The sequence below is a fragment of the Dermacentor andersoni genome, chromosome 7, assembly GCF_023375885.2.
Source record: "Dermacentor andersoni chromosome 7, qqDerAnde1_hic_scaffold, whole genome shotgun sequence".
Taxonomy (NCBI): domain Eukaryota; kingdom Metazoa; phylum Arthropoda; class Arachnida; order Ixodida; family Ixodidae; genus Dermacentor; species Dermacentor andersoni.
The window spans coordinates 12210766-12235015 of NC_092820.1; the positions used below are offsets into that span (position 1 = coordinate 12210766).

Sequence of the window (24250 nt, forward strand, 5' to 3'; positions counted from 1 at the left end):
TAAAGACGAAAGCCAGCATAGGGTGTGGTGATAACCATGAAAGGCTGTCCGTAGAGGCAGGGGCGAAATTTACCTACTGCCCAAAAGAGGGCAAGGCATTCACATTTGGTGATCGAGTAATTGCGCTCGGCTGGTGACAGAAGACGGTTAGCATACGTAATGACACAGTCACAAAAGTGCTGTCGTTGTGCCAAAACAGCGCCGATACTGTGGCCGCAAGCGTCGGTGCAAACCTCCATTGGGGCGAACATGTCAAAGTGGCCGAGAATCGGTGGCAACGTGAATCGCGTCGTCAGCTCAGCAAATGCACTAACGTGGTCGGGACCCCAGACAAAAGTTGTGTCTTTCTTAAGAACTTCCGTTAGAGGGTGTCAGCGAAATTTCGCATGAAACTGTGGAAGTAGGAGCAGAGGTATACAGAGCTTCGAACATCAGTTGGGCAGGTGGGCACAGGGAAATCCTTGACCACACGAACTTTCTCCGGATCGGGACGAACCAAGATGAGTCAACGAGATGTCCGAGCACAGTAAGTTGCCGGCGGCCGAAGTGGCATTTCATAGAATTGAGCTGATGTCTTGCCTTGCGGAACACTGAAGGAACTGTCAAGAGATGCTCAAGGTGTGTGTCAAAAGTCAGCGAAAAGACAATTACATCATCGACGTAAGGACGTAAGTGTAGGGGTTTGGCATCGCCGGTGTGAATCCGATGCTTGACAACTGTTGTTTGGCCCAGTGGTCAGTCATTGAGATAAAGAATGTCCTGGTATGACATGAGCAGGCCCCGAAGCGCGAGTATGTGTTCAGCCACAAGGTCAGTGGCGATCATCTTTGTTATGTTATCTAACATCGTGGGGTTCGAAACAATAGCAGCAAAAGGCGGTGCAGCAGGCTCAGTTAAGACGGAAACATGATAGTCAGAGGCTGGAACTAGGGTTGCAAGAGAGATTTCCTGGGGTATCATTTGAGAACATAGTCCAAAATTCACAATGGGGTGACATGCGGCATTGCCCTTTATACTGATGACCGAGAAACATGACATTCTGCGAACGGAGGGCGGTAGTGTTGCGCGACACAATATAATTGCGGTCATCCACAGGGGGATCAGGAGAGATGTCTATGTACATCACGGCTAGATGTGATAGACGAATGTAATCTGCGGAACACAGCCAACTCGGCACAGGATCAGGACCCTCAAACGCATGAGGTAAGGCAAGCTGGATAACCGCTGCAGAGCAGTTAATAAGAGCCAAATGCGCCGAGAGAATGTCAAGTCCTAAGATGGTTCTGTGTGGGCACTGATCCAAGACGTAAAACAGAACTGAAGTGTGGCGTCTGGCAACAGTGAAACGGGCGGTACACAACCCAGCAATAGCCGAAGTCGCACTATCGGCTGCACAGACTACAGCAATAGGAGCAGGCGTAAGAACATTCTTGAGACGAATACAGAAGTTTTGAGCTCATGACCGATATGTGGGCGCCGATGTCAATGAGTGCGATGACAGGTACAGTCGCAGACTGATTTTCCGGCCTCCAAAAATTCGGACATGCTCGATTATTCGGTCTGCTTCGTGGCACCGCCATTCTCCCCATAGACCATGTGGGATTCTCACCCGTACTCTTGGGACAAAGGAACGACAACACAGATGTGCAAACAATCACAACGGCATTTATTGCACCTTTCATAGATCAATGCCTGCTAGCCGAGTTGCTATCCACAAAAAATGCCGATGGGTGCGCGACAAATCTAGAAGTCCGACTCACCGCAAAAGGATAACGAGCGAATATGTTCGCCCATGCTGGATCCCAACGCCTGGTCGTTCGCGTGTACGGTCACGCGAACGGTGGCACGTTCAAAGGCCGCCACGCGAGACGGTCTCGCAGAAGCATGGATCGGCGCACGCGCAACACGTCCGCGCTGCTTGCCGCATGGACCCAGAGGGAGCGCCTTGTCTTGGCCGCACCCAAGTAACCCCGCCGTGAGGCGGCGTTAGCAGCACAACACTCGCGCCCTCTCTCGCACTGCGCTTCAACCACTCCGACCACCGCGGGCGCCAGGCCACGCGGCGAAGCCGCACTGCAGGAGACGGGAGCCATGTGGCAAAACGAGATATCAGGAGACGCGTGAGCTAGAGTCACGCATCCCCACAACCATAATGTATAACAACTGCCGAAAGTTCGGACACCTTGCAACCTCTCGTCTGATTTTTCGGACACTCCTTGAGCCAACTCAGTCGAGAGCACCATGCACCGACGCTGACCGGTGCATGGTCTGACTTGCTGAGCGCAATTTATTATTTTTTTTTTGAACGGAGCCTCTTTGCTGCCACACGAAGTGGCGCTACTGCAAATCCCCGATCATCATCATCGTTTCTGCCTGGTTCGATAGAGTGGCTCTACAGCAGTTTCGGTTTCAGCTTAGTTATAGCGTCCTCGATCACCCGCACTGGTGCGCACCGGGGCGCCTTGGTGCGCACTTTCATCCTCAATCAACCGCGCTGGTGCGCACCGACCATCCTCGATCACCGGAAGCGCACCCTGTTGGAGCGGTTTTCTGCTGCCCCGTCTCGCACCGAGAAAATCGGCGGTGCGCCGTGGTGCAATCCCAGCAAGCACTGCGGGACGCGCCACGCGCGCGCGCACTGCCGACTGCAGAATCGCGGACGCTCTGGCCCGATAGCTGCGGTTGCAACGGAGTTAGCTAGTGGAGATGTCGGCAATGAGAAAGGAAGCGCTGCTAGCTGTCGCAATCGATGAGCTTTTGTCAAGTTCGTCTGAGAGCGAAGACGACGTGCTGATCGACCTCGTCCAATAACAATGTGATGAATAGCGGCCGAAAGTGGACAGGTTCGTTGAACGGGTCGTCAGGATCAATTATAGAATGCATTGGTGTTTACTTGCAACCAGGTATGTCGGAGCATGCAGTTTGACAAGGTTCGAGCGCTTGCCGCGGATGCTCAGCACCTGTAAGCAATAAAATGTGCGCGCGCGCGTGTTCGCGCACGTTTTGTGCGCCAGGGGAAAAGTAGCGCTGCCTGCAAGCAACCTGCAACCTGGTAGGCGCTTAGATGATAGCCTGTTCGTGCTTACCCAGTGCATAGAAATAGCTAAGGCGGAAAATAGACCTCTGTATTTAGCCTTCCTGGACATAAGTGGTGCATACGACAATGTGAACAGGGAACTCCTGTGGAACATATTAAAAGCTGAAGGTATCGGTAATGAGGTAATTGATTTTCTACAGGAACTATATCGAGAAAATAATGTTGAAATAACATGGGAAGGAATCAAGAGTACGACAACTGTCGAGGTTCACAAAAGATTAAGGCAAGGTTGTCCTCTATCACCGCTGCTGTTCATGCTTTATATGATAAGCATGGAAAGAAGGTTACAACGAAGCAATCTAGGGTATAATCTGTCGTACAGATTAGGCGAAAAGGTTGTTGAGCAACGACTACCGGGTTTAATGTATGCGGACGATATTGTACTGTTCGCAGATAGCCAGGAAGATTTGCAAACTCTGGTTAATTACTGTGGGGACGAAGGAGACAGTTTAGGTTTCAGTTTTAGTGCAGCTAAGTCCGGTGGGATGTTTTTCAACGATACAACTGATCAGGAGCTTACAATACAAGGCCACGAAATACCCCGCGTGGCCGAATACAAGTATCTCGGGGTTTGGATAAACAAAGGGCAGATGTACACGGAAAAGCACGAACAGTCTCTAATAGCAAAAGGGCGAAGAGATGCCGGGATAATGAAACATAAGGCATTGTGGGGTTACAACAGGTATGAGGTACTGAGAGACATTTGGAAGGGAGTAATGGTGCCGGGGCTTACTTTCGGGAATGCGGTCCTGTGTTTAAGGGCAGAGGTTCAGTCGAGACTAGAGGTAAATCAGAGAGCTGTGGGAAGGTTAGCACTAGGTGCCCACGGGAAAACCACAAACGAAGCAGTACAGGGAGATATGGGCTGGGCGTCATTCGAAGCACGGGAAGCTCAGAGTAAAATCCTATACGAAAAACGTCTGAGGAAATTGGATGATAACAGGTCGGCAGCTAAGGTGTTTAAATACCTATACAGAAAGAGCGTTGACTCACAATGGCGGAAAAGAACTAGAAAGCTAACCAGTAAGTATGCCAGACACGAGGACGAAAAAGGACAGAGCATTAAACGACAGGTTAAAAATGCGGAAGGTAAAAATTGGATAAATTCAATGGGAAATAAGCATAGTGTAGAACTATATCGATACTGGAAACAGCAGATCAGGAAGGAAGCGTTTTATGATAACTCAAGAGGCAGTGCCCTACTCTTTGAAGCTAGATCAGGATGTCTTAGAACGCGGAGCTATAAAAAGAAATTTAACGAAGAAGAAGACACATGTACTGTGTGTGGTAAATATGTAGAAACAATGGAACACCTCATACTAAAATGTGATGGTATCAACCCCGATGTCGATGCGGCCACAGTCACCCTTCCTGAGGCCCTAGGGTTCAGAGATAATGATAGTCATGTAAATAAAGGTGCGGTGGAAATTAGCAAAAGGCGATCGGAGGATTGGTGGCTCAAAAGCAGAGAGGTGACATAAGGTTAAAAGGGTAGGAAGACGTATTTAAAGAAAATCGAGAAATTCAATAACACACAACACAGATAAAAATAAAAGGCAAAATAAAAATCTGAGCATGGTGGCAACTGCCAATGCCCCGTTTCAAAGGGGACGCTCCTACCTTCCATCCATCCATCCTGCACGCGGTGCAGTTTTGTCCTCGATGTTGACCCTCCGCAGTGCGCCACCACCGCGGTGCAAAGCGCACCATTCTGGTTTCGGGGCAACCCCGGGCAAGGTGATCGAGGACGCTATAAGCCATGTCAAGACAATCCAGCAGCTGATTTGTTTCTTCGCGCACGACGCTGCGAGTACGCCCCCAACGTTTTTCGTTTGTGCGACTGGTGTCGGCGTGGTGGTGTTTGCTTTGTGTGCTGTGTCGAGGTTCCGGTGATCCAACGCGGCATACGGAAACATCGCGTCAAGTACCCAACGGCGCCGACAGTGCCCGCACAGACTGCGCTGGGGAATGCCGGCAAGCGGGTGCCGGGAGGCTTAAGATTTGTCGCCTTCCGATGTGCTCCCTATTGACGCGGAAAATGTTCTGCCGAGACCTGCACAGTGGCTGCATTGCGATTCCGGACACCGTCTCATTTGACAGTTTCACAGGTGCTGACACTGCTGTACTGACATGTGCAGAACTCGACGACGGCAAGATCGTTCGTCAGTTTTCTGTTGCACCGCCGGACGATGACTCCGAGTCTGAAGGTGACGCACCATGTGCTACGCTGACGTCGCATGCGGAGCGTGTACAAGCAGTGACTGTGCTTTCAGCAGCCTATAGTGACCGTACGACCCTCTCCGAGATTCGGGCTTACCTCTCCGAGATTCAGGCTTATCTGAATGCGCGTAAACGGAACAGCATGCAACGGCGCGGCGCATTCACGATTGCTTCAAGCCTACTGCCGAGCCAGAATAAGTGCATGGAAATAAAGGATTTCATTTTTTTCTGAACCTGCTTTTTCGGACACCTGTTTATTCGGACATTTCCGAATAAACAGGTCCGAATAAACGGTCGGCGACTGTATACCATCCATGTCTACGTTGGTGAGGTTGTGACGTCCAGGTAGTGTGCGCAGAGGAATTTCTGGTCGGGCCGTCATGGCAGGCTCACCTCTCGGAGGTGTGCCCGTCAGTTTTCCGATGAGTGGAGGGAGTATGAGGCAGAAGGAGAGCGACGACGCATAGGTGAGCGGGGCAGGTGTCGGGATGGCGAAGGGGAGTGGTTTCATCATGCTGGCAGTGATGGCGGAGCGCTGTCATTATTGTGTACCGGCACTCGGGAACTACCACCTGGACATCGGATGTTTCGATAGCTTGGCCAAGGCTCCGAGTTCTAAGCACTGCGACAATGGCGGGAAATGTGTCCAGCGAGTCCACAACAGAAGCAGATAGGACTGGCATCGGAAGTGCGCCATTCTGCGGAATTTTGATAATGAAGGCGAACGGTTGGCCGCTGTATAACTCAAGTGCGGCGGGCGGGTGGTAGTCAGGTCCGTTGACTGGGCAAAGCATCTGTAATCCTGTGTTTGCTAGTTCTTGATGCACAACGGTTTGGATAAGGGAAATGGTTGTGTGGGACTCATCGGAGTTACGCACCTGAAGAGGAAACGGGGACGCAGCTTCAATCTCGCGGCAGATGATGATGCACACAATATTGTCGGATGCAGCAGGAACGGGTGGGAGACGGAGGTCCTCACTGGTAGATGTCGCAGCCGTGTTCGGAAGATGTGTGAAGTTCGGAGTAACGCAGCAACTTTTGCTTCTTCATAGATTTGGCATTCATTGATGACGTTTTGCACTGTGGATGAATTCCTAAAAACCAGAAGTGCAAAGGCGTCATCCGCGATACCTTTAAGGATATGCGTAACTTTTCTTGTTTCCGGCATCGTGTCATTGACTTTGCAACAAAGAGCGAACACGTCCTGGATGTACTTCACGTAGGACTCGGTGCAAGTCCGAGCTCGGCATGCAGGTTCTTTATGTGCAGCACGACGGTGTTTGATGGGTTTGCTGAACAGATCGATGAGCGTTTGCTTACATACCTCCCAGCTCGTAAGTTCCTGTTCGTGGCTCAGAAACCACACTTATGCCATGCCCGCCAGGTAAAATATGATCACCAGCATCAGAGTTGGGTTCCAGTTGGTGCTATTGCTCACCCGTTCATACAGTTGCAGCCAATCTTCGACGTGTTGTCAGAGCCAGAAAAGGTACCTGGGTCACGTGGTTGGGTGAAGACGGCGAGGCGGTTGGTGGCGGATGATTGAGGCACGGCTGGTGACCTGCTCGAACCATTCTCGTCCCCACCATGCAATGGCATTGTAGATGCCGCCAAGGAGCGTCCGCTGCATAGATCCATCTTGAAACTTGAAAAACCCGCACTCTCCACCAAAATGTTATGGGGAGAAAAGACGCTTGGCAATATATTGACACGTGTACTTATCTTTATCGGGCGACCACGTTTCGCCACCTAACAAATGTAATCGCACAGCACGGGACGCGCCTGCATGTATCCGAAGTTTCTGGAAAGTTATCGATACTTCTACCCGGCTATCTGTTGTCGCCGAACGTTGTGTTATCTGATTTCATCGTGTGACGCGAATGGTGTAGAACTTTGTGGAAGGTACGCGGGTCCGAATGATTAGTCTGGAACATTCGACGACTGCTGTATAAAAGCCGACGCGCTTGACTCGCTGATCAGATTTCCGACGATCGCCGACCGTGTTCGCCGCTATCGTTGTGCTATAAGTGTAGCCTGTTTTTGTGGGCACAGGTTCGCCCAATAAAAGCTAGTTTTGTATTCCACCGTATTGCTGCTTTTCTTCACCGTCACTACCACGTGACAATATTTACAAGATACATACAACAGGCAGAAGACCGGCATACAAGATGGAGCCTGGCGCATGACTATCGGCAATCGTCATCTTCATCAGTCCTCTCATCATCGTTCGCTCCTGCAGCACCTCGTAGCAATATAATTTACATGGTGTTACATCCTCATTCAGAATGTTCGCAGATTTTGTGATTTACAGAGTCATAGATAGCTCACTTGACATGCAAAGCCTACAAGATGACTTGGATAAGATATTCGTTTGATGTGCTAATTGGGACATGACTTTGAGTGCTAAAAAATGTGTACACATCACTTTTTCAAGGAAGCGCTCTTACCTGTCTTATGCTAATGCTATCCACCACGTGTCTGTGAGCAAAGCGCAGAATTTGAAGTACTTAGGCATCTACCTTACTGCTCACCTGGTCAAAGCGTGTCAATTACATCGTGAATGAAACTGCTGGTCTCCTAGGTTTGTTCAGAAGAAATTTCAGCCATTTTCCCAAACATCTCGACGAACTCTTATATTTTACTCGCATCCACACGGTACTTGAATATGCATCTGTCTGCTGGAACCTATACACTCAAAATGATGTGGATAAACTTGAAAAAAATTCAGAATAGGGCAGCCCGTCTTGTCCTTGAAAATTACGATAGGCGAGACCTTAAAGCTTGAAGAAAAAATTTGAGATTAAGATTTCTCCCCAGCATCTATTATTCTCAGATTGGTATAGACAAAACAAAATATCTGAAGCCACTGTTCTATGTCTCGAAGTGATGAGACCATGCATGATTTCTGTTAAGTGCATGATTTCTTGTAAATTACAAATGTGAAAGTGTGCCCCCTGCTGTAAAGCCTATCGGCGATGCAGGTACCAAACAAATAAGTAAATAAATAAATAAACATGCTACCTGAAGGCATCAATGTTGCCAGATTTAACTTCATCCCAGTTTCATAATTAAGGCCTTTGTAAGTTACAGAAAGGGAAATGTATTGTACTTGTCAAGTCTGCCCAATGTGTGCATACGCCGATACGTACAACTGACTGTGCAACTGATTACAATCACACGCGGCTGCCTTTGCCTCATGTAAAAATATAGATACAATATGCCTGTTTGAATAAACATTCCTTTGTTGGCTTTAACTCATGTTGCTACACTCGTCAAGTGATGGCCCATCTAACCTGATTGAGATTGTTCCTCAATCTCAAGGAATACTCAAATGAACAATAATCTGGGAGTGGCAACTAATGCTGCAAATGAGCAGCACTTGCAAGGGCTTATCAGAAGATGCAGGACAAATGTCACTACAACATCTCTGGCAGTTACAAATTGCCAGCTCAATTTCTTTCTGGACAAGGTTCAATGCTTTATCTGCACCCCTTTACATTTCTATTACTGGTTACTTCAACTTCATACTTTAAAAAAGTATATTCATGGAATAGAGCACCAGTGCATGGGACAGGACGAACAGGAGGAATTCATGCATCCACTTCTCATGCTTCTGCATTCTACAATTAGCACAAACATGCACCAACCTACCCACGTTAGCACTCTATTACAGTCCATCATTTAATCCAGTTAATCTCCCCTTCACAACAACTTTTCAGCCAACAGAAACTTCAAAGCGACCAACGACTCACATTGAATGCCAACTTCTCTAGGAAATGCGATACTCCGCTTGGGTAAGGAGCCTCATACCGTGATCCTGAATCGATGACAACTGCAAGGAGAAACATTTACATGAAAGTTATTTACATAATTATGCCAATTATACACAATACAGTCAACTTCCATTAATTCGACCCTGACAGGACCAATGAAATTGATCTATTTATTTGGCGGGTTAAAATAAACAAGATGCTGAAAAAAACACTAAAACACATCTCCAATTCATTTGGCAGTATGTGCTAGATGTTTAATCCGCCTTCAAATAAAACGCACGCCAACTTTTTAGGTGTACAAGGTAGAATGATATAGAAATGACAAAGCTCCTAACCAAAGTACAGTCGAACCCGACTATATTGAACCTGTTTACACCGAATTATTCTGTATATCAAACAATTTCTGTACACGGTATAGCTACAATGAGTATATATAGCCAAAATTACGCTTACATCGAACAAAAATAGCAGCAAATGCTGATATATCGAATGTGAAGCAGCGCAAAAGTGATCTTTTGTGAAAACTGAAAAGCGGGACAAGCCACCTAAAGGTGATTGTTGAAATTTCCGACGAAGACAATGACATCATCCAAGCAAACAAGACAGGTCTGCCACTTCGATCCTGCGAACACCAAGTCCGTTACGTGCTGGAACGTTGCAGGCACCGAACACAGTCTGAATGGTATGATCTTGAACTCATAGAGGCCATGTAGCGTGATGAAGGCGGTCTTTTCACCATCCCTCTCGTCGGCTTCCATTTGCCAGTAGCCAGTCTTGAGATCCATCGATGAGAAGTACTTCGCGTTACAGAGCCAATCCAAAGTGTCGTCTATATGTGGAAAGGGAGTATACATCCTCCTTTGTGATCTTGTTCAACCAATGATAATCCAAGGCTGCACGAGATGCCGAGTTTTTCGACGGCTGGATGATATCGTCACGCAGCATTCTGTCGACTTGTTGCCTTACAGCTTCACGTTCTCACGTCTAAACTCAGTAAAGGCTCTGGCGGAGTAGTCGAGCGTACTCTTCAATTATTATGTGATACTTTGCAACTGCTGTTTGTCGAATCCTCAATTAAATCGAAAAGTAGCCCCTGTATCGTTGGAGAAGACTTGCGAGCTACTGCTGCTTACTCATGTATTTAGGTTGAAGCCTGGTTTGGGAACTACGGTCGTCGGTGTTGATGTGGCAGAATCCGAGAGGACAAACCCCTTGCTGGTTTCGACAACTTCCTCAATGCATGCGATCGTCGTGCCCTTGCTGATGTGCTTGAACTGCTTGCTGAAGTTTGTCAGCATCAGTTACGCTTTCCCTCAGTGCAGTCGAGCGATCCCTCTTGCAACACAAATTTCACGGTGGAGCAGTAGATGTTGGTCGCCCTCGATGACACCTTCTACGTCTGCGGGTGCTTCGCTGCCGATGGAAATGACAATGCTGAAGCGAGGCGGGATGCTGACTTCATCCTCAAGTACGTTCAAGGCATGCTGACTGGAAGGCCTCTGCATCGATATCGCTTTGTCTGTGGACAGCGTTATCGACTTTGACCTCAGGTCGATGATTGCGCCTTGTTGGTTCAGGAAGTCCATGCCGAGAACTACATCTCGCGAGTGCTTTGTAACCTAGCACGATAATGATCTATTGTAAGTCCTTGAATTTACGGGACAAGTGTTAAAATGGTTACGTAATTAGCCTGACAGCCCAATAAGCAAGGGACTCAGTGCCAAAGAATCCAAGAGCACCTAGCAGCGCACAAGGCACGATCGAAGAGACAGCATAACTGTGGCCGACAAGCATGCTTCGTGAAATCCTGTGCAGCTGCTTCCGAGCAAGTGGGCTAGTTAGTCACACATGGTGGTACAGGTGTGTCTGGTTTTTAGATTGTAAATCAAATTGTAAATTGTAAATCAGATTGTAATTTACATCAAAGTTCTCTGAAAGGGGCACTGTATTAAAGTTGCTTTTTTTGTATAAAACATGACAATGGCCTTTGTGCCTTCGATTTAACAAGGGGATTGTACACGTGCCTTGGTTATGATTGGTTGCACACGTGTTTCGGTCTTGATATCTCTGGTTCTGGTTTTCAACGATAATGGCTTCGTGGTGACATACATTCATTATGTATATAATAACACCTTTCCTAAATAAAATTTCCAGTTGCTAGTAGCACTTTGTCCTGTGTTCTTCCTAAGTCTCTGTTTTAGCAGTGCTTTTTCATCATGAACAGTTACTGACATGCCCAACTGACAGCTATTCTAAAATAATTGTAAGTTACCATAATGTTATCCCCGTAACAATATCAGGCCAAGCGGCCACCAAGATGTCTTAGCATTTTGTTTAGCTGCTGAAGCATGGTAAAACCAATCCACAATCCTGCAGCAGCTCGCTTTTCCAATGGTCGATATGCCTAAACTTGCAGACATAAACCATACGCATGCGAGATTAGACACAGGTAGTCCCACTCACCGCCCACGGTGCAAAACTGGCCAAACTTGTTTTGAGAGGCTACCCGGAGTCCGTTGTTGAGGGTGGTGACCTCGGTGGCATGGTCCTGAGCCGAGGGCACAGCATACAGCGGCTTAGGAAACCCTGGCAGGGGCTGGGAAAGCGGCACCCTGGTTGTCTGCTCCAAACTTGGGACGCTGCCCGTGGTGCACAGCAGCCGCCGGCTGTCACAGTGCCTGCGAAAGAGGGTGTCTGCTACACATCGGTACATTCCCTGGTTTTACCACCAGACCATTCTTTATGAAAAGAAGTCCCTGCAAGAAGAAAATGTGCATTTGTAGCTGGCCGAGTTACTATTCCCGCCCATAATTTTCACCAATTACCAACAGTAAGCTGTAAATCAGGTGGGATATGCACCATCGGATTTAGAGAAATCGTGCATTTCATATTCCAGACACCCGGCTCGGCTCACACACACAAAACCAGCAAAAGGCATCATTATTTGTGAATTGCCTGGATTCAGTTGAAAACTTAGCTTCCATCTTGTATACCACTGGCTTTGCCATAACAACCACTTCCACAATTCTAAGCAACTGAAGTGAAAACAGTATTTCCCCTAAACTTTCCAGAACTGACAAATTCTCTCAGAATTTCGGCTTTTCCCCGATGGAAGACACTCTGTAGGGGCATTGCTGTTAGGCTGCACAATGCCAGTTCCCTCATTCATCATAATGGCACGGTAAAGCGTGGTTATAATGAAGTCGCCGGGACTACAAACAACCATCGTTATAAGCAGTATTTCCTTAAAAGCGGAGACATTTTGTATGAGTCATAGTAACATGGGACAAGCACTGCGACAATGCAGGAGCTCACAGAACATTTACCAACACAAAACCACACTGGGCAGCGGCAGTATTCTGCTGATGACCAGAATCATCATCGCACGATCATAATCACATGATACAATCAGTCCCACAGAGAGCTGCCGCCGCGTGGTTGAGTGGCCTTTGTAGCGCTCCCCATCTCTTCAGGTTGATAAGAAGAAAAGGATCATTGTGCATCACACATGCATTTCTTGTTTTGCACTTCACATTAGACTAGACTTTGGTGCACTCGAAACAATCCAGTCTCCAAATAGAACTGCATTATCGAACAAATAAATAAATTATTATTGTTTTAATTCTGGGGTTTTTACAAACCAAAACCAGGATGAGGCACCACACAGTGGGGACTCCGGAAATTTCGACAACCTGGGGACATTTAACGTGCACCAAATGCATGGCACACGGGCATTTTTGCACTTCACCCGCATCGAAACGCGGCCACCATGGCCAGGATTTGATCCCGTGACCCCAGCCTCTAATTGATTCACAAAGTGTTCTAAGGTGAAATTATTATAATAAAGGTATCATTATAGACTAGGTGGGTACAATAGAATATACCAAACAAACATAATAAAACAAATTACCATACTACTAGAGTATGTAGTTAGTGACGGCTGCCTTATGGGGCTGCAGGACGTTTTTCAATGCATACAGTTCTACTCTGAGCTGACAGCAAAAAGGAATGAAAAAAGGCAAAACACACTTGCACAGTGAAACAGAATGCAAACTTCGTAAACTTTGTACAGCTAGTCAAGACATGACATTAACAGGTTCTCAAATAATTTCTCATTTAGGTGACTTTATTTGCAAATTTAAAAAATTTATCCTTTCAGCTGCAAATTAAAGGGACACCAAGGGTAAGGATTAAATCAATTTACACTGATAAAGTAGTCTTTCAAAGCTCTTTGTTCATTTTACAGTAAAATGTTGATTCGTTTGAAGAGATAACGAAGGTAAACGTTTCTTTTGTTTTATTTCGCTCTAAAGCTCCAGTGATGATACGTCAATGTAACGTCATGGGATTTTGAAGTATTTTCTTGTGTTTAGGCCATTGATGGAGAAGCACAAGTTCTAAAAACCTTGCTCAAAGCTTGAAGTTCAGGCTTTGGCTCATTTAGAATACAATGTTGTCCCACTTGACCCCATTACAGGCATTCGAAATCCCTGTGTCATCGTGAGCTAATGTTTCGAGGCAGCGTCGCCCCTTTTGTTTAAGCGTCTTTGCTGGCTGCGAAACTTGACTAATTTTGGCAGGAGCTCCTTTTCTACCGTTGATAACTACACACAAAACAGCTCAGTAATCATTAAGTACTAATGCATTCAGATATCTCAGGATCTTTCCTGGTGTTCAGACGTCACATACATAACAAATAGCACAGGCAAAACCCTTTAATAAATTTGTTGAGTTCCAAAAGTGTGTACTTTGTAATTGTATACCTTATGTTTCAAACTTACTTTGTCGACACCTGAGACTGGCTAAAAACCCCAGCATACCAAACTCTCGTACGGCCTGAGCCAATGCAACAATGGAATCGCATCAAATTCGTTTAAATAAACCACTGAAATCTCTGCAAAACTGTGCTGCTGTATTAATATCAATAATTAACTTATCGTAAAAATGTTTTACAACATGGCTCGGCTCCCCTTGCTCTTTTTTTGCTTTTGCATATTCTCTTAAGTGCCTGTTTTTATCTCGTACCTCTTTAGAGTAGTCATCACTGCGAGATAATCTTGAATCTTTTAACTTCTGTGCATGCCTAAAGAGCTCAGCTTTTTTCATAAAATAGTCCCAAAATGACTGGCCTGTTCGTGCCTCTTTTTCCTTTTGACACGATGAATTCTTTTGAGGCTTGTTACGACAGCAACCATCTTAGTGCTAAATACATGTTCAATTACATATTTATGAATCAATTCAGATGTTTCTGGGTTGCTTTCCCGCAGTCCACAGATAACCATATTATTAAGCCTACTTTGGTTTTCAAATTTGCCTAGCTTTGGTCCTACCAGTTGATATTTTATCCATGGCTTTCTTACAATGTTCAATCTGCGCAACACTCCCAGAAAGACACTTCAGCTTACATCCGATAGAATTCAACCTTTATCTATGCAAACAATGTGGTTGTCAAGCTTTTTGCCAACAGCTTCCATCATACGAACTAAATCCTTTTAACCTCTCAAGAGCACTTGCATATCTCATTCAATGGGCTAAAACAATGCAGAAGAAGAAAGCTATCTCTCCTTCAAGCACCAATAATTTCTATCTGTCAGGAATTTAGCTTCACCATACCTCTTGCATCATCAAAGTCACCAAAAGCCCACAGCTGCAGAACCGATTAAGATTTTCCTATTCTATTCAATTTTCTATTGTTCAGTGAGTTCTGACAAGTTTGCAGAATATGGACTGCGTGTGACAACTCACTACACGAATGTCAACTACTACATGTCTAGCTTACATGTAAAGCACCTATCCAACCACAAAACTGAAGCCACTATGTTTACAGCACACTGAAAGGAAACACCCAGCGGTCCACTTTCAAACTTGTACTAAAACAACTTGCACAAGTTGCCGCACAAGTCCCATTACAAATTCTTCTAGATCCATGACGTCTTTCAAATATTATTTTCATTGATACTTTTGCTTGTGGTGCACTATCTTGGTGTGCACAATTGTAGACACAACACTTGAAGAGGTTCTTCCATCATTCCCATCTGCGCAGTCGCTAGCAGTTTGGAATAATGTGCGGTATTCCTTAATGATGATGTCACTTTTCTTTTATTCTCTCTCCTGAAAGAGCTCAAGCATAGTCAATGGCAGCCTTTGATCACAATCGGAAGCTTCTCAACTTCCGATCACGAATGACAGAGCACGGCGGAGTATAGCAAATTCAAAGTATGATTGCAAAAGACCATGTGAGAGCATTCAATCTGCATCGATACTGATCAAAAGTCATACCCTGGTGTGACGTGTAAATTTTGTAACACTTTGAGCAAGTGAACTTGGTCGCACTAAGTGTCACTTTGGCTCAGTGCAGCTAGATGGGAAAGGTAAGCATCCTTTGGCTTTAATGGAAATGTCGATGGGCAGATCAGTATGCACATTATACATTTGTTATTGTAAGCAATGTTTGCAATATAAAACAGTGTTATTATGTGCAGCATTCATTACAAAGTTTAGCGCAAATGAGGTAATGTGTTGCAACTGCATCAACATCATCAATTGTCATAATCAAATACAAGAAAGCATTGCATCCCCAAGACAAGCAGAGGAATAATGAAAGTTTCAATTGCAGATGAGTACACGTGAAACAGTGATGCTTATAACCTTTGAAATCACAAAAAATTTGTGGAAAAGCCATCTCGGGATGACTGCCAATGTTAATACAATTAGCGATGCAGCCCACATTGCCACAAGAGGCACGCACTGCAGTCAGGCTCCTCTTTCGCAATTGCCTGTGGAGAAGATGCTGCGTCATCTAGCAGTGACATTCTGAAGTCCCACATGTGTCAATGCATACTCAGGAAAGACTGGCTCGATATACAACTAGAGGCCAGATTTTCAGGCACTAAAAATGTAGGTTTTAGGCGCCTATAACAGGCACCTAAATCCTCATTTTAGGGACTGCAGAGGGAAAAATAGGCACTATAAATTGTTCACAAACTGCAACTTGTTTTCTGAATTGAATGTTTATTGCCAGTTTTCATAGCAAGAACTCTGAAGTAGCGTCCACTTGTGAAGTAGCAACCTTAGTACTGCAAGCCATCAATTCCAGGGGCTTTCTTGGGCACACAAAAGACCACTTTCTTGTTAACCCGCACGTTAAATAAATCTGTTCAGGCTCGATGAGCAGATAGTGTACAGTGGAACCCCGATTATACGACTTTCTCGGGACCGCGAAAAAGCGTTGTAAAATGCGAGCATCGTAAAATCAGAACATAAATTATGTCTATAAAATACTACTTATTTCGTGCGATGTATTTACGAGAAACTTCAATGTAAACTACTAACATACTCTGCAGGGCTTGGAAACCCAAATTATCATAAAAGTAAATGCGATAAGAATTAATGCTGCAGTACAGGTACCAATCATGGTTTATTCAAATGAACCTTTATGGCACTCCACTGCCCACTGCCACGATTCTCGCCAGCCAGCGTGCACTTTAAAAAAAGTCGGTAAGTTTCTTTTGGACCTTGTTTGAACCGTGAACCAAGAGCTTTTGCTCGAGTTGGGCAACGTCCAAAAGGAGGACCTCTGCGGCGTCGCGTGAACAGATGAAGTTCCGGATGCCGTCTATGTGCCGTAGCACCTCGGCGAACGTAGTAGGCACAGGCACGGCATCTGTGGCATCGTCGTTGTCCTCATCCGACGTCGCAGCGGTGTCGGCACTAGGCAAAGCCATCTCGATGGCATCATCCAGCGACACCTCACCACAGATCGCAACATTGTTGTCGGCCTCCACGTGCTCAGCGAAGGTCGTGGTGAGGTTTAAACCCTCGAAATCGTCGTCAGTGAAGCCTGCACCGGCCTCGAGCGCCATCGAGGTTGTTGCGTCCGCAGCAGAGGAGGCTGTCTCTCGCTTAAAGCCCCAGTGCTTTAACGAGTTAGCGATTGTGCTTCGCGACACTGCGTTCGACGAACTGGTAATAAAATGCATGGCATCGAGCAAAGTGATCTTTTTTTCCGACTCGCTGCGTGCGCTCCATTGCCGCCAGCCAACGCTGCACTAACTGCTTCAGGTACCCTTGCTTGACGCACTTAATGATGCCGGCATTCAGCAGCTGTAGCCGGCTTGAGCAGTTGGGTGGAAAAAAAATAACCTTTATGTTCCTCAGGCAGGACATATCGGGTGGGTGGCACGGTGGGTTGTCCACGGAAAACAATATTTTCCTCACCTTGGCACCCATTTTGTTATCCAGCTGCGGCAAAAAATTGCTCAAGAGCGAAGACATCATCCACACCTATTTGTTGAAGCTGTAGCTGTACGGCAGCATTTTCAAGTTCTTAAAGCATTGTGGCTTTGCGAACTTTCCAACAATGAGCATCGGCAGCCTCTCGGAACCGTCCTCGTTAGCACAGAATAGTGCCGTCACACACTCTTTAGTATGCTTGGCTTCATGACAGCTGTCACCCTTAAACGCAAGGGTTTGCTGGGGCTGCATATTGTCACGTGGTGGTGACGTTGAAGAACACAGTAGCAATACTGTGAACGACAAAACTAACTTTCATCGGGCGAACCTGTGCCCACAAAACAGGCTACACATATAGCACAACGATAGCGGCGAACACGGTCGGCGATCATCGAAAATCTGATCAGCGGGTCAAACGTGTCGGTCAAACGGTCGTCGAATGTTCCAGATTAACCGCTGGGACCCGCGTGTCTTCCACAAAGTTCTGCGCTATTCGCGTCGCGCATAGATGCAATCAGATTACACAAGTTGCAGTGAAAGACAGTGGACGGAACCATCGATAACATTCCAGAAACTTCTTTTATATGCAGGCGCGGCCTGCGCTGAACGATAACATTTGTTAGGCGGCGAAACGTGGTCGCCCGACAAAGTTAACTACACGTGTCATTACCCCCCTCTTAAAAAGCATCGACCCGATGCTGCAAAAAAAAAAAAATAATAATAAACAAAAGCACTCGTAGCAAAGAAAACAACAAAAACAAGGAAGGTCGTCAGCGTCCCTAAAAGGGTTTAAGGCGCACCACGTGGACAACTTCAGATCGTGTGCGGCGCCGCTGTGAATGCGAAATGCCGTCTGGCACGACCTCATAGTCCAGAGCGCCAATACGTCAGATGACCTTGTAGGGTCCGAAATAGGGTAGTAGTAGTTTCTCACTGAGCCCTCATCGGTGTATCGGGATCCATACCCAAACACAGTTGCCAGGCTGGTACTCGATGAAGCATCGTCGGAGGTTGTAGTGTCGGCTGTCGGTCTTCTGCTGGTTCTTGATCTGCAGGCGGGCGAGCTGTCGGGCTTCTTCGGCGCGCTAGAGATAGGTAGCGACATCAAGGTTTTCCTCGTTAGTGACGTGCGGCAGCATGGCGTCAAGTGTCATCGTCGGGTTCCCGCCATAAACCAGCTTGAATGGCATGGTCTGTGTTGTTTGCTACAGCGCCATGTTGTAAGCGAATGTTACGTACGGCAGGACCGCATCCCACGTCTTGTGCTCGACGTCGACGTACATTGCAAGCATGTCGGCGAGGGTCTTGCTCAGGCGCTCCGTGAGACCATTCGTCTGTGGATGGTAGGCAGTTGTCCTCCTGTGACTTCTCTGGCTGTATTGCAGAATTGCTTGCATGAGCTTTGCTGTAAAAGCCGTTCCTCTGTCGGTGATGAGGATTTCTGGAGCACCATGTCGCAGCAGGATGTTCTCGACGAAAAATTTCGCCACTTCGGCTGCGCTGCCTTTCGGCAGAGCTTTAGTTTCAGTGAAGCGGGTGAGATAGTCGGTCGCCACGACGATCCACTTATTTCCAGATGTTGATGTCGGAAACGGTCCCAACAAGTCCATCCCGATCTGCTGAAAAGGTCGGTAAGGAGGCTTGATCGGCTGTAGTAGTCCCGCTGGCCTTGTCGGTGGTGTCTTGCGTCGCTGACAGTCTAGGCATGTCTTGACATAATGGGCGACGTCGGCTGTTTGGCACGGCCAGTAATACCTTTCTTGTATCCTCGATAGTGTCCGGGAGAAGCGGAGGTGCCCGGCGGTCGCATCGTCATGTAGGGCGCGCAGTACTTCTGGATGCAGCACCGACGGAACCACAAGAAGGTAGTTGGCGCGGACTGGTGAGAAGTTCTTCTTCACGAGTTGATTGTTTTCAAGCGTGAAGGAAGATAATCCGCGCTTAAATGCCCTGGGGACAACGTCGGTGTGCCCTTCCAAATATTCGACGAGGCCTTTTAGCTCCGGGTCTGCCCGTTGCTGTTCAGCGAAGTCTTCCGTGCTTATCATTCCAAGGAATGCGTCGTCATTCTCATCATCTTGCGGTGGCGGGTGAATGGGGGCGCGTAATAGGCAATCGGCATCGGAGTGTTTTCATCCGGACTTGTAGGTTACAGTGATGTATTCTTGTAGTCTGAGGCTCCACCATGGCAGTCGTCCTGAAGGATCCTTTATATTCGCTAGCCAACACAACGCGTGATGGTCGCTGACGACTTTGAATGGCCTGCCATATAGATAAGGGCGAAATTTAGCTGTAGCCCAAATGATGGCGAGGCATTCCTTTTCGGTCGTAAAATAGTTGCCTTCCGCTTTTGACAGCGACCGGCTAGCATATGCTATCACCTGTTCGACTCCGTTTCTCCTCTGGACTAGAGCGGCACCGAGGCCTAGGCTACTGGCGTTAGTATGAATTTCTGTATCGGCGCACTCGTCGAAGTGCGCAAGTACCGGTGGCGACTGCATGCGTCGTTTGAGTTATTCAAATGCGTCGGACTGTGGCGTTTCCCACTTGAACTCAACATCACATTTAGTTAGACATGTCAACGGCTCAGCGATGCGTGAAAAGTCCTTGACAAAGCGCCTGTAGTAGGCCCACATGCCAAGGAATCTACGCACTGCCTTCTTGTCGATGGGTTGTGGGAACTGTGCGATGGCAGCTGTCTTTTGCGGGTCTGGGCAGACGCCAGATTTGCTGATTACATGGCCTAGGAACAAGAGCTCATCGTAAGCGAAGCAGCACTTTTCCGGCTTCAGAGTGAGCCCTGATGACTTGATGGCCTCCAGTACTGTCGCAAGCCGCCTCAGGTGATCGTCGAAATTTCTAGCGAAGACGACGACGTCATCCAAGTAAACGAGACAGGTCTGCGACTTTAATCCTGCTAAAACCGTGTCCATCACGCGCTGGAACGTTGCAGGCGCCGAGCACAGTCCGAATGGCATGACCTTGAACTCGTAGAGGCCGTCTGAGGTGATGAAGGCCGTCTTTTCGCGATCTCTTTCGTAGACTTCTATTTGCCAATAGCCAGACTTGAGGTCCATCGACGAGAAGTATTTAGCGTTGCAGAGCCGATCCAATGCGTCGTCTATCCGTGGGAGGGGGTATACGTCCTTCTTTGTGATCTTGTTCAGACGACGATAATCGACGCAGAAACGTAGGGTTCCGTCCTTTTTTTTCACCAAGACTACAGGAGATGCTCACGGGCTTTTGGACGGCTGGATGATGTCGCGCAGCATTTCGTCGACTTGGTGCCTTATAGCTTCACGTTCTCGCGTCGAAACTCGGTATGGGCTCTGGCGGAGAGGTCGAGTGTACTCTTCGGTTATTATGCGATGCTTTGCGACTGGGGTTCGTCGAATCCTTGATGACGTCAAAAAGCACTCTTTGTATCGTCGAAGTAGACTTCTGAACTGTTGCTTAATCGTGGGGAGACTTGGATTTATGCTGAAGTCTGGCTCCGGAACTACGGTCGTCGGGGTAGATGCGGCAGAATCCGAGACGACAAACGCATTGCTGTTTTCCAGAATTTCCTCTATGTATGCGATCGTCGTGCCCTTGTTGATGTGCTTGAACTCCGGCATAGTTTGTAGAGTTGGTGCGGCGGTCGAATTGCAGGTTTCGCATCTCGAGTGTCTTCTCGATGCTGGTGGCCTCACGAAGAAACTCGTTGACGGTCTTCGGTGGGCTTCGTACCATTCAGGCAAAAAGTTGCTCCTTCACACCACGCATGAGTAGGTGGACTTTCTTCTCCTCGGGCATTTCAGGGTCGGCGTGGTGGAATAGACAGCTCGTTTCCTCCGTGAAGATCGCAATTTTCTCATTAGGTAGCTGCACCCGGGTTTCTAATAGCGCTTGGGCTCGTTCTTGGCGTACGACGCTTGCGAATGTCTGCAGGAAGGCGCTTCGGAACAGGTCCCAGGTCATTAACGCGGCTTCTCGGTTCTCGAACCACGTCCTGGCGGCGTCCTCCAATGCAAATTAGACATGTCGCAGCTTGTCGTCGCTTTCCCAGCTGTTAAACGTAGCCACCCTCTCATACGTTTCCAGCTAGCTTTCCGGGTCCTCAAATGTGGAACTGCAGAATGTCGGTGGTTACCTGGGCTGCTGAAGAATTACTGGGGCCGCTGCGGCTGCCATTGGGGATGTCTTCTTGGTCGTTTCTGGACGATTTTCTTGGAATGTCTTCTTGGTCGTATCTGGTAGAAGACTGTGTTCCGGGGGCAGCTGCTGTAGCCGGCAGCTTACTCTGTGTTCTTGGACGACGTTGGTGTTGTCTTTGCGGTCCGGGCTTGGATTACGGCTTGTCGGGGGCGTCCGGTACATGAACGTAAAGCACCTCCACCAGATGTCACGTGGTGGTGACGTTGAAGAACACAGTAGCAATACTGTGAACGACAAAACTAACTTTCATTGGGCGACCCTGTGCCCACAAAACAGGCTACACATATAGCACAACGATAGCGGCGAACACGGTCGGCGATCGTCAAAAATCTGATTGGCGGGTCAAGCGCGTCGGCTTTTATAGATCGGTCGTCAAATGTTCCAGATTAACCGCTGGGACCCTCGTGTCTTCCACAAAGTTCTATGCTATTCGCGTCGCGCATAGATGCAATCAGATTACACAAGTTGCGGTGAAAGACAGTGGACGGAACCATCAATAACATTCCAGAAACTTCTTTTACATGCAGGCGCGTCCTGCGCTGAATGATAACATTTGTTAGGCGGCGAAACGTGGTCGCCCGATAAAGTTAACTACACGTGTCAATATGGTAAAAAATACCGCTCTCATCGGCATTGAAAACGTCGCAGGGCTTGTACGCAGCAATCATCTCCGGCAGTGATTCCATCCACTCGTTCACCGTCGAAATGTCCACGGAAGTGCTTTCTCCGCAGGAGCGGCTGTACACAATCCTGTTTCGTTTTTTAAAGCGATCCAGCCACCAGTTCGATGCCTAAAAGTCGTCGGTGCCCAGACGCAATGCCACAAGGTCCGCCTTTTCTTTTAGAATGGCGCCGTCAACGTTGACCGCAGAGCTCTGTGCTTGATGCAGCCGCTTGACGAGAACTTTTTCTAACTTCTCATGCTGTCCTGCTTTTGCCGCTTTCCGCTTGAGCCCGAACTTGTTGGCAGTCTGCGATATCACCGCTTTGTTTGCCAGAATCGTCTTAAACGAAGATTCGGGTATCTTAAGGTCCCGGGCAATGCTGGCTTTCGTGGATCCATGCCGCTTTCCCGCTTCCTCGATAATATTCAGCTTATCGCCGAGCGACAGAACTGTCCACTTTCGGGAGATTGTGCACTGCGTTGCTCTACACAACTTAAAACCTCCGCTGAATGCTGGTCGCTAGGATTATGACGAAGAACACTTGCAATAAACCTAGGCCTCTCCGCGCTACCTTGTCAGCGATCTGCTGCTGGGAAACTGGAAGGAGAGAAATGCTTCCCCAACGCGACGAGAGGCGACGCCGCCGAGAAGAGAGGGAGAAAACGATTGTAGAGAAGAAAAGGTGCCATTTCAGCACAGCGAGCGTCGTGGGTGGGTGCTGGTGGGGGAGGAAAATGAACGATGAGACGAGGCAGGGAAGAAAGCTGCGTCGGAGCGAACTGGTCGAGCGGTGTCAAGCGCTCCGCATGCGGAGAGACGGAGCGAGAAAAGAGACCCACAGCACTTTTCTTTCGTCTACCGTTCCGTCCCACACTTCGCGAGGATCGTCGTATAATGCAGGTCAGGTGTTAAATTGCGTCGGATAACCGGGGTTTTTAATGCATTGCTTCTATGGGGACTTCGCCGGGACTGCACTAATCCATCGTAAAACCCGGGTCGCTGCAAAACCGGGGGACGTATAACCGGGGCTCCACTGTACTTTAATAGGCAAACTTTCGTGCTTAACAATGATGCATCAACTGGATCCAGCACAGAAGCCCCAAAATATGCCAGAGAAGCCTCTAAATAGCTAATAACAGAATACAGAGCTTGTGCCTAATGAATTGAAGCTGACGAATGTCCCAGTAAGAAAAGAAGCGTTGAACCCTGTACGTCCAGAAATATTTTCAGAACCTAGCACAATGACATGTTTATCATCTATAGGTATTAAGTTGAAGCTTGTGCCTGCTTTCACCCCCAATAAGTTTTTTGAAGGATCAAAAGAAGCAGGCAGTTTTGACACAGGTGAATGGAGCATCTTTGCATTTCCATTTTTTTTAGGGAATCACGCTCTCTAGGATTCCTACTGTTCTGATGTGAGAACCTCAGAAATTTTCTTGCACTGAGAAAAGAAAATTATGCTTCTTCTTTACCACAAGTGCACAAACTTCTACAGCTGCTGCAATACACATTGGATGTCAAATTTCATTTTGGGTGAACACATCCAAGCCATGGTACCATAGGTCACTACGCTCACTAAAGAATAAAAAGAAATGCTTGTTCAAAGCAGTGCAAAAATCAAGCTCCCCCTTGTTGAACTTGAAGCAAAAATGCTGTAAAAAACAATACTGCCACGCCGTTCGTAAAGCAAAGCGTCAGTTTTTATCTCGTGACCTTCGATAGCTTATGACATAAGCAGAAAAAATTTTGGAGCACAATCTCCCCACATAACCTGCAGGCCTGTACAGCTCTACAGGATGACAGCAGAAATTTAATTTGTGACTAAAAAAATGCTACCATTCTTAATAATTATTTCACTTCATTGTTCACCCACGAAGATCATTCTAGTATTCTTTCCACCGCCAAAATTGGCTACAGATATACGACCCCAATCGAACTAACCATTGAAGGCGTCACGTCTTTAATCAATAACATTAAAATGTCCACTAGCCCTGGCGCTGATGGAATTAACACCAAAATTCTGAAACTCACAATAACCTCAAGTAGCTTAATCCTCTATCACATTT

The 24250-nt window shown here is 47.3% G+C and overlaps 1 protein-coding gene across 1 annotated transcript in view; it reads right to left on the minus strand.

The window, feature by feature from the left end:
• Positions 1-24250, minus strand: part of LOC126535566 (mitochondrial-processing peptidase subunit alpha) — a 254117-nt gene that overhangs the window by 215058 nt on the left and 14809 nt on the right. Inside the window, exons 3-4 of the mRNA XM_055073207.1 lie at positions 11554-11768; positions 9070-9149 (exon numbers count right to left, since the gene is read on the minus strand). Coding sequence (XP_054929182.1) covers positions 9070-9149; positions 11554-11768 — 295 coding nt within the window. The remainder of the gene's footprint in view (positions 1-9069; positions 9150-11553; positions 11769-24250) is intronic.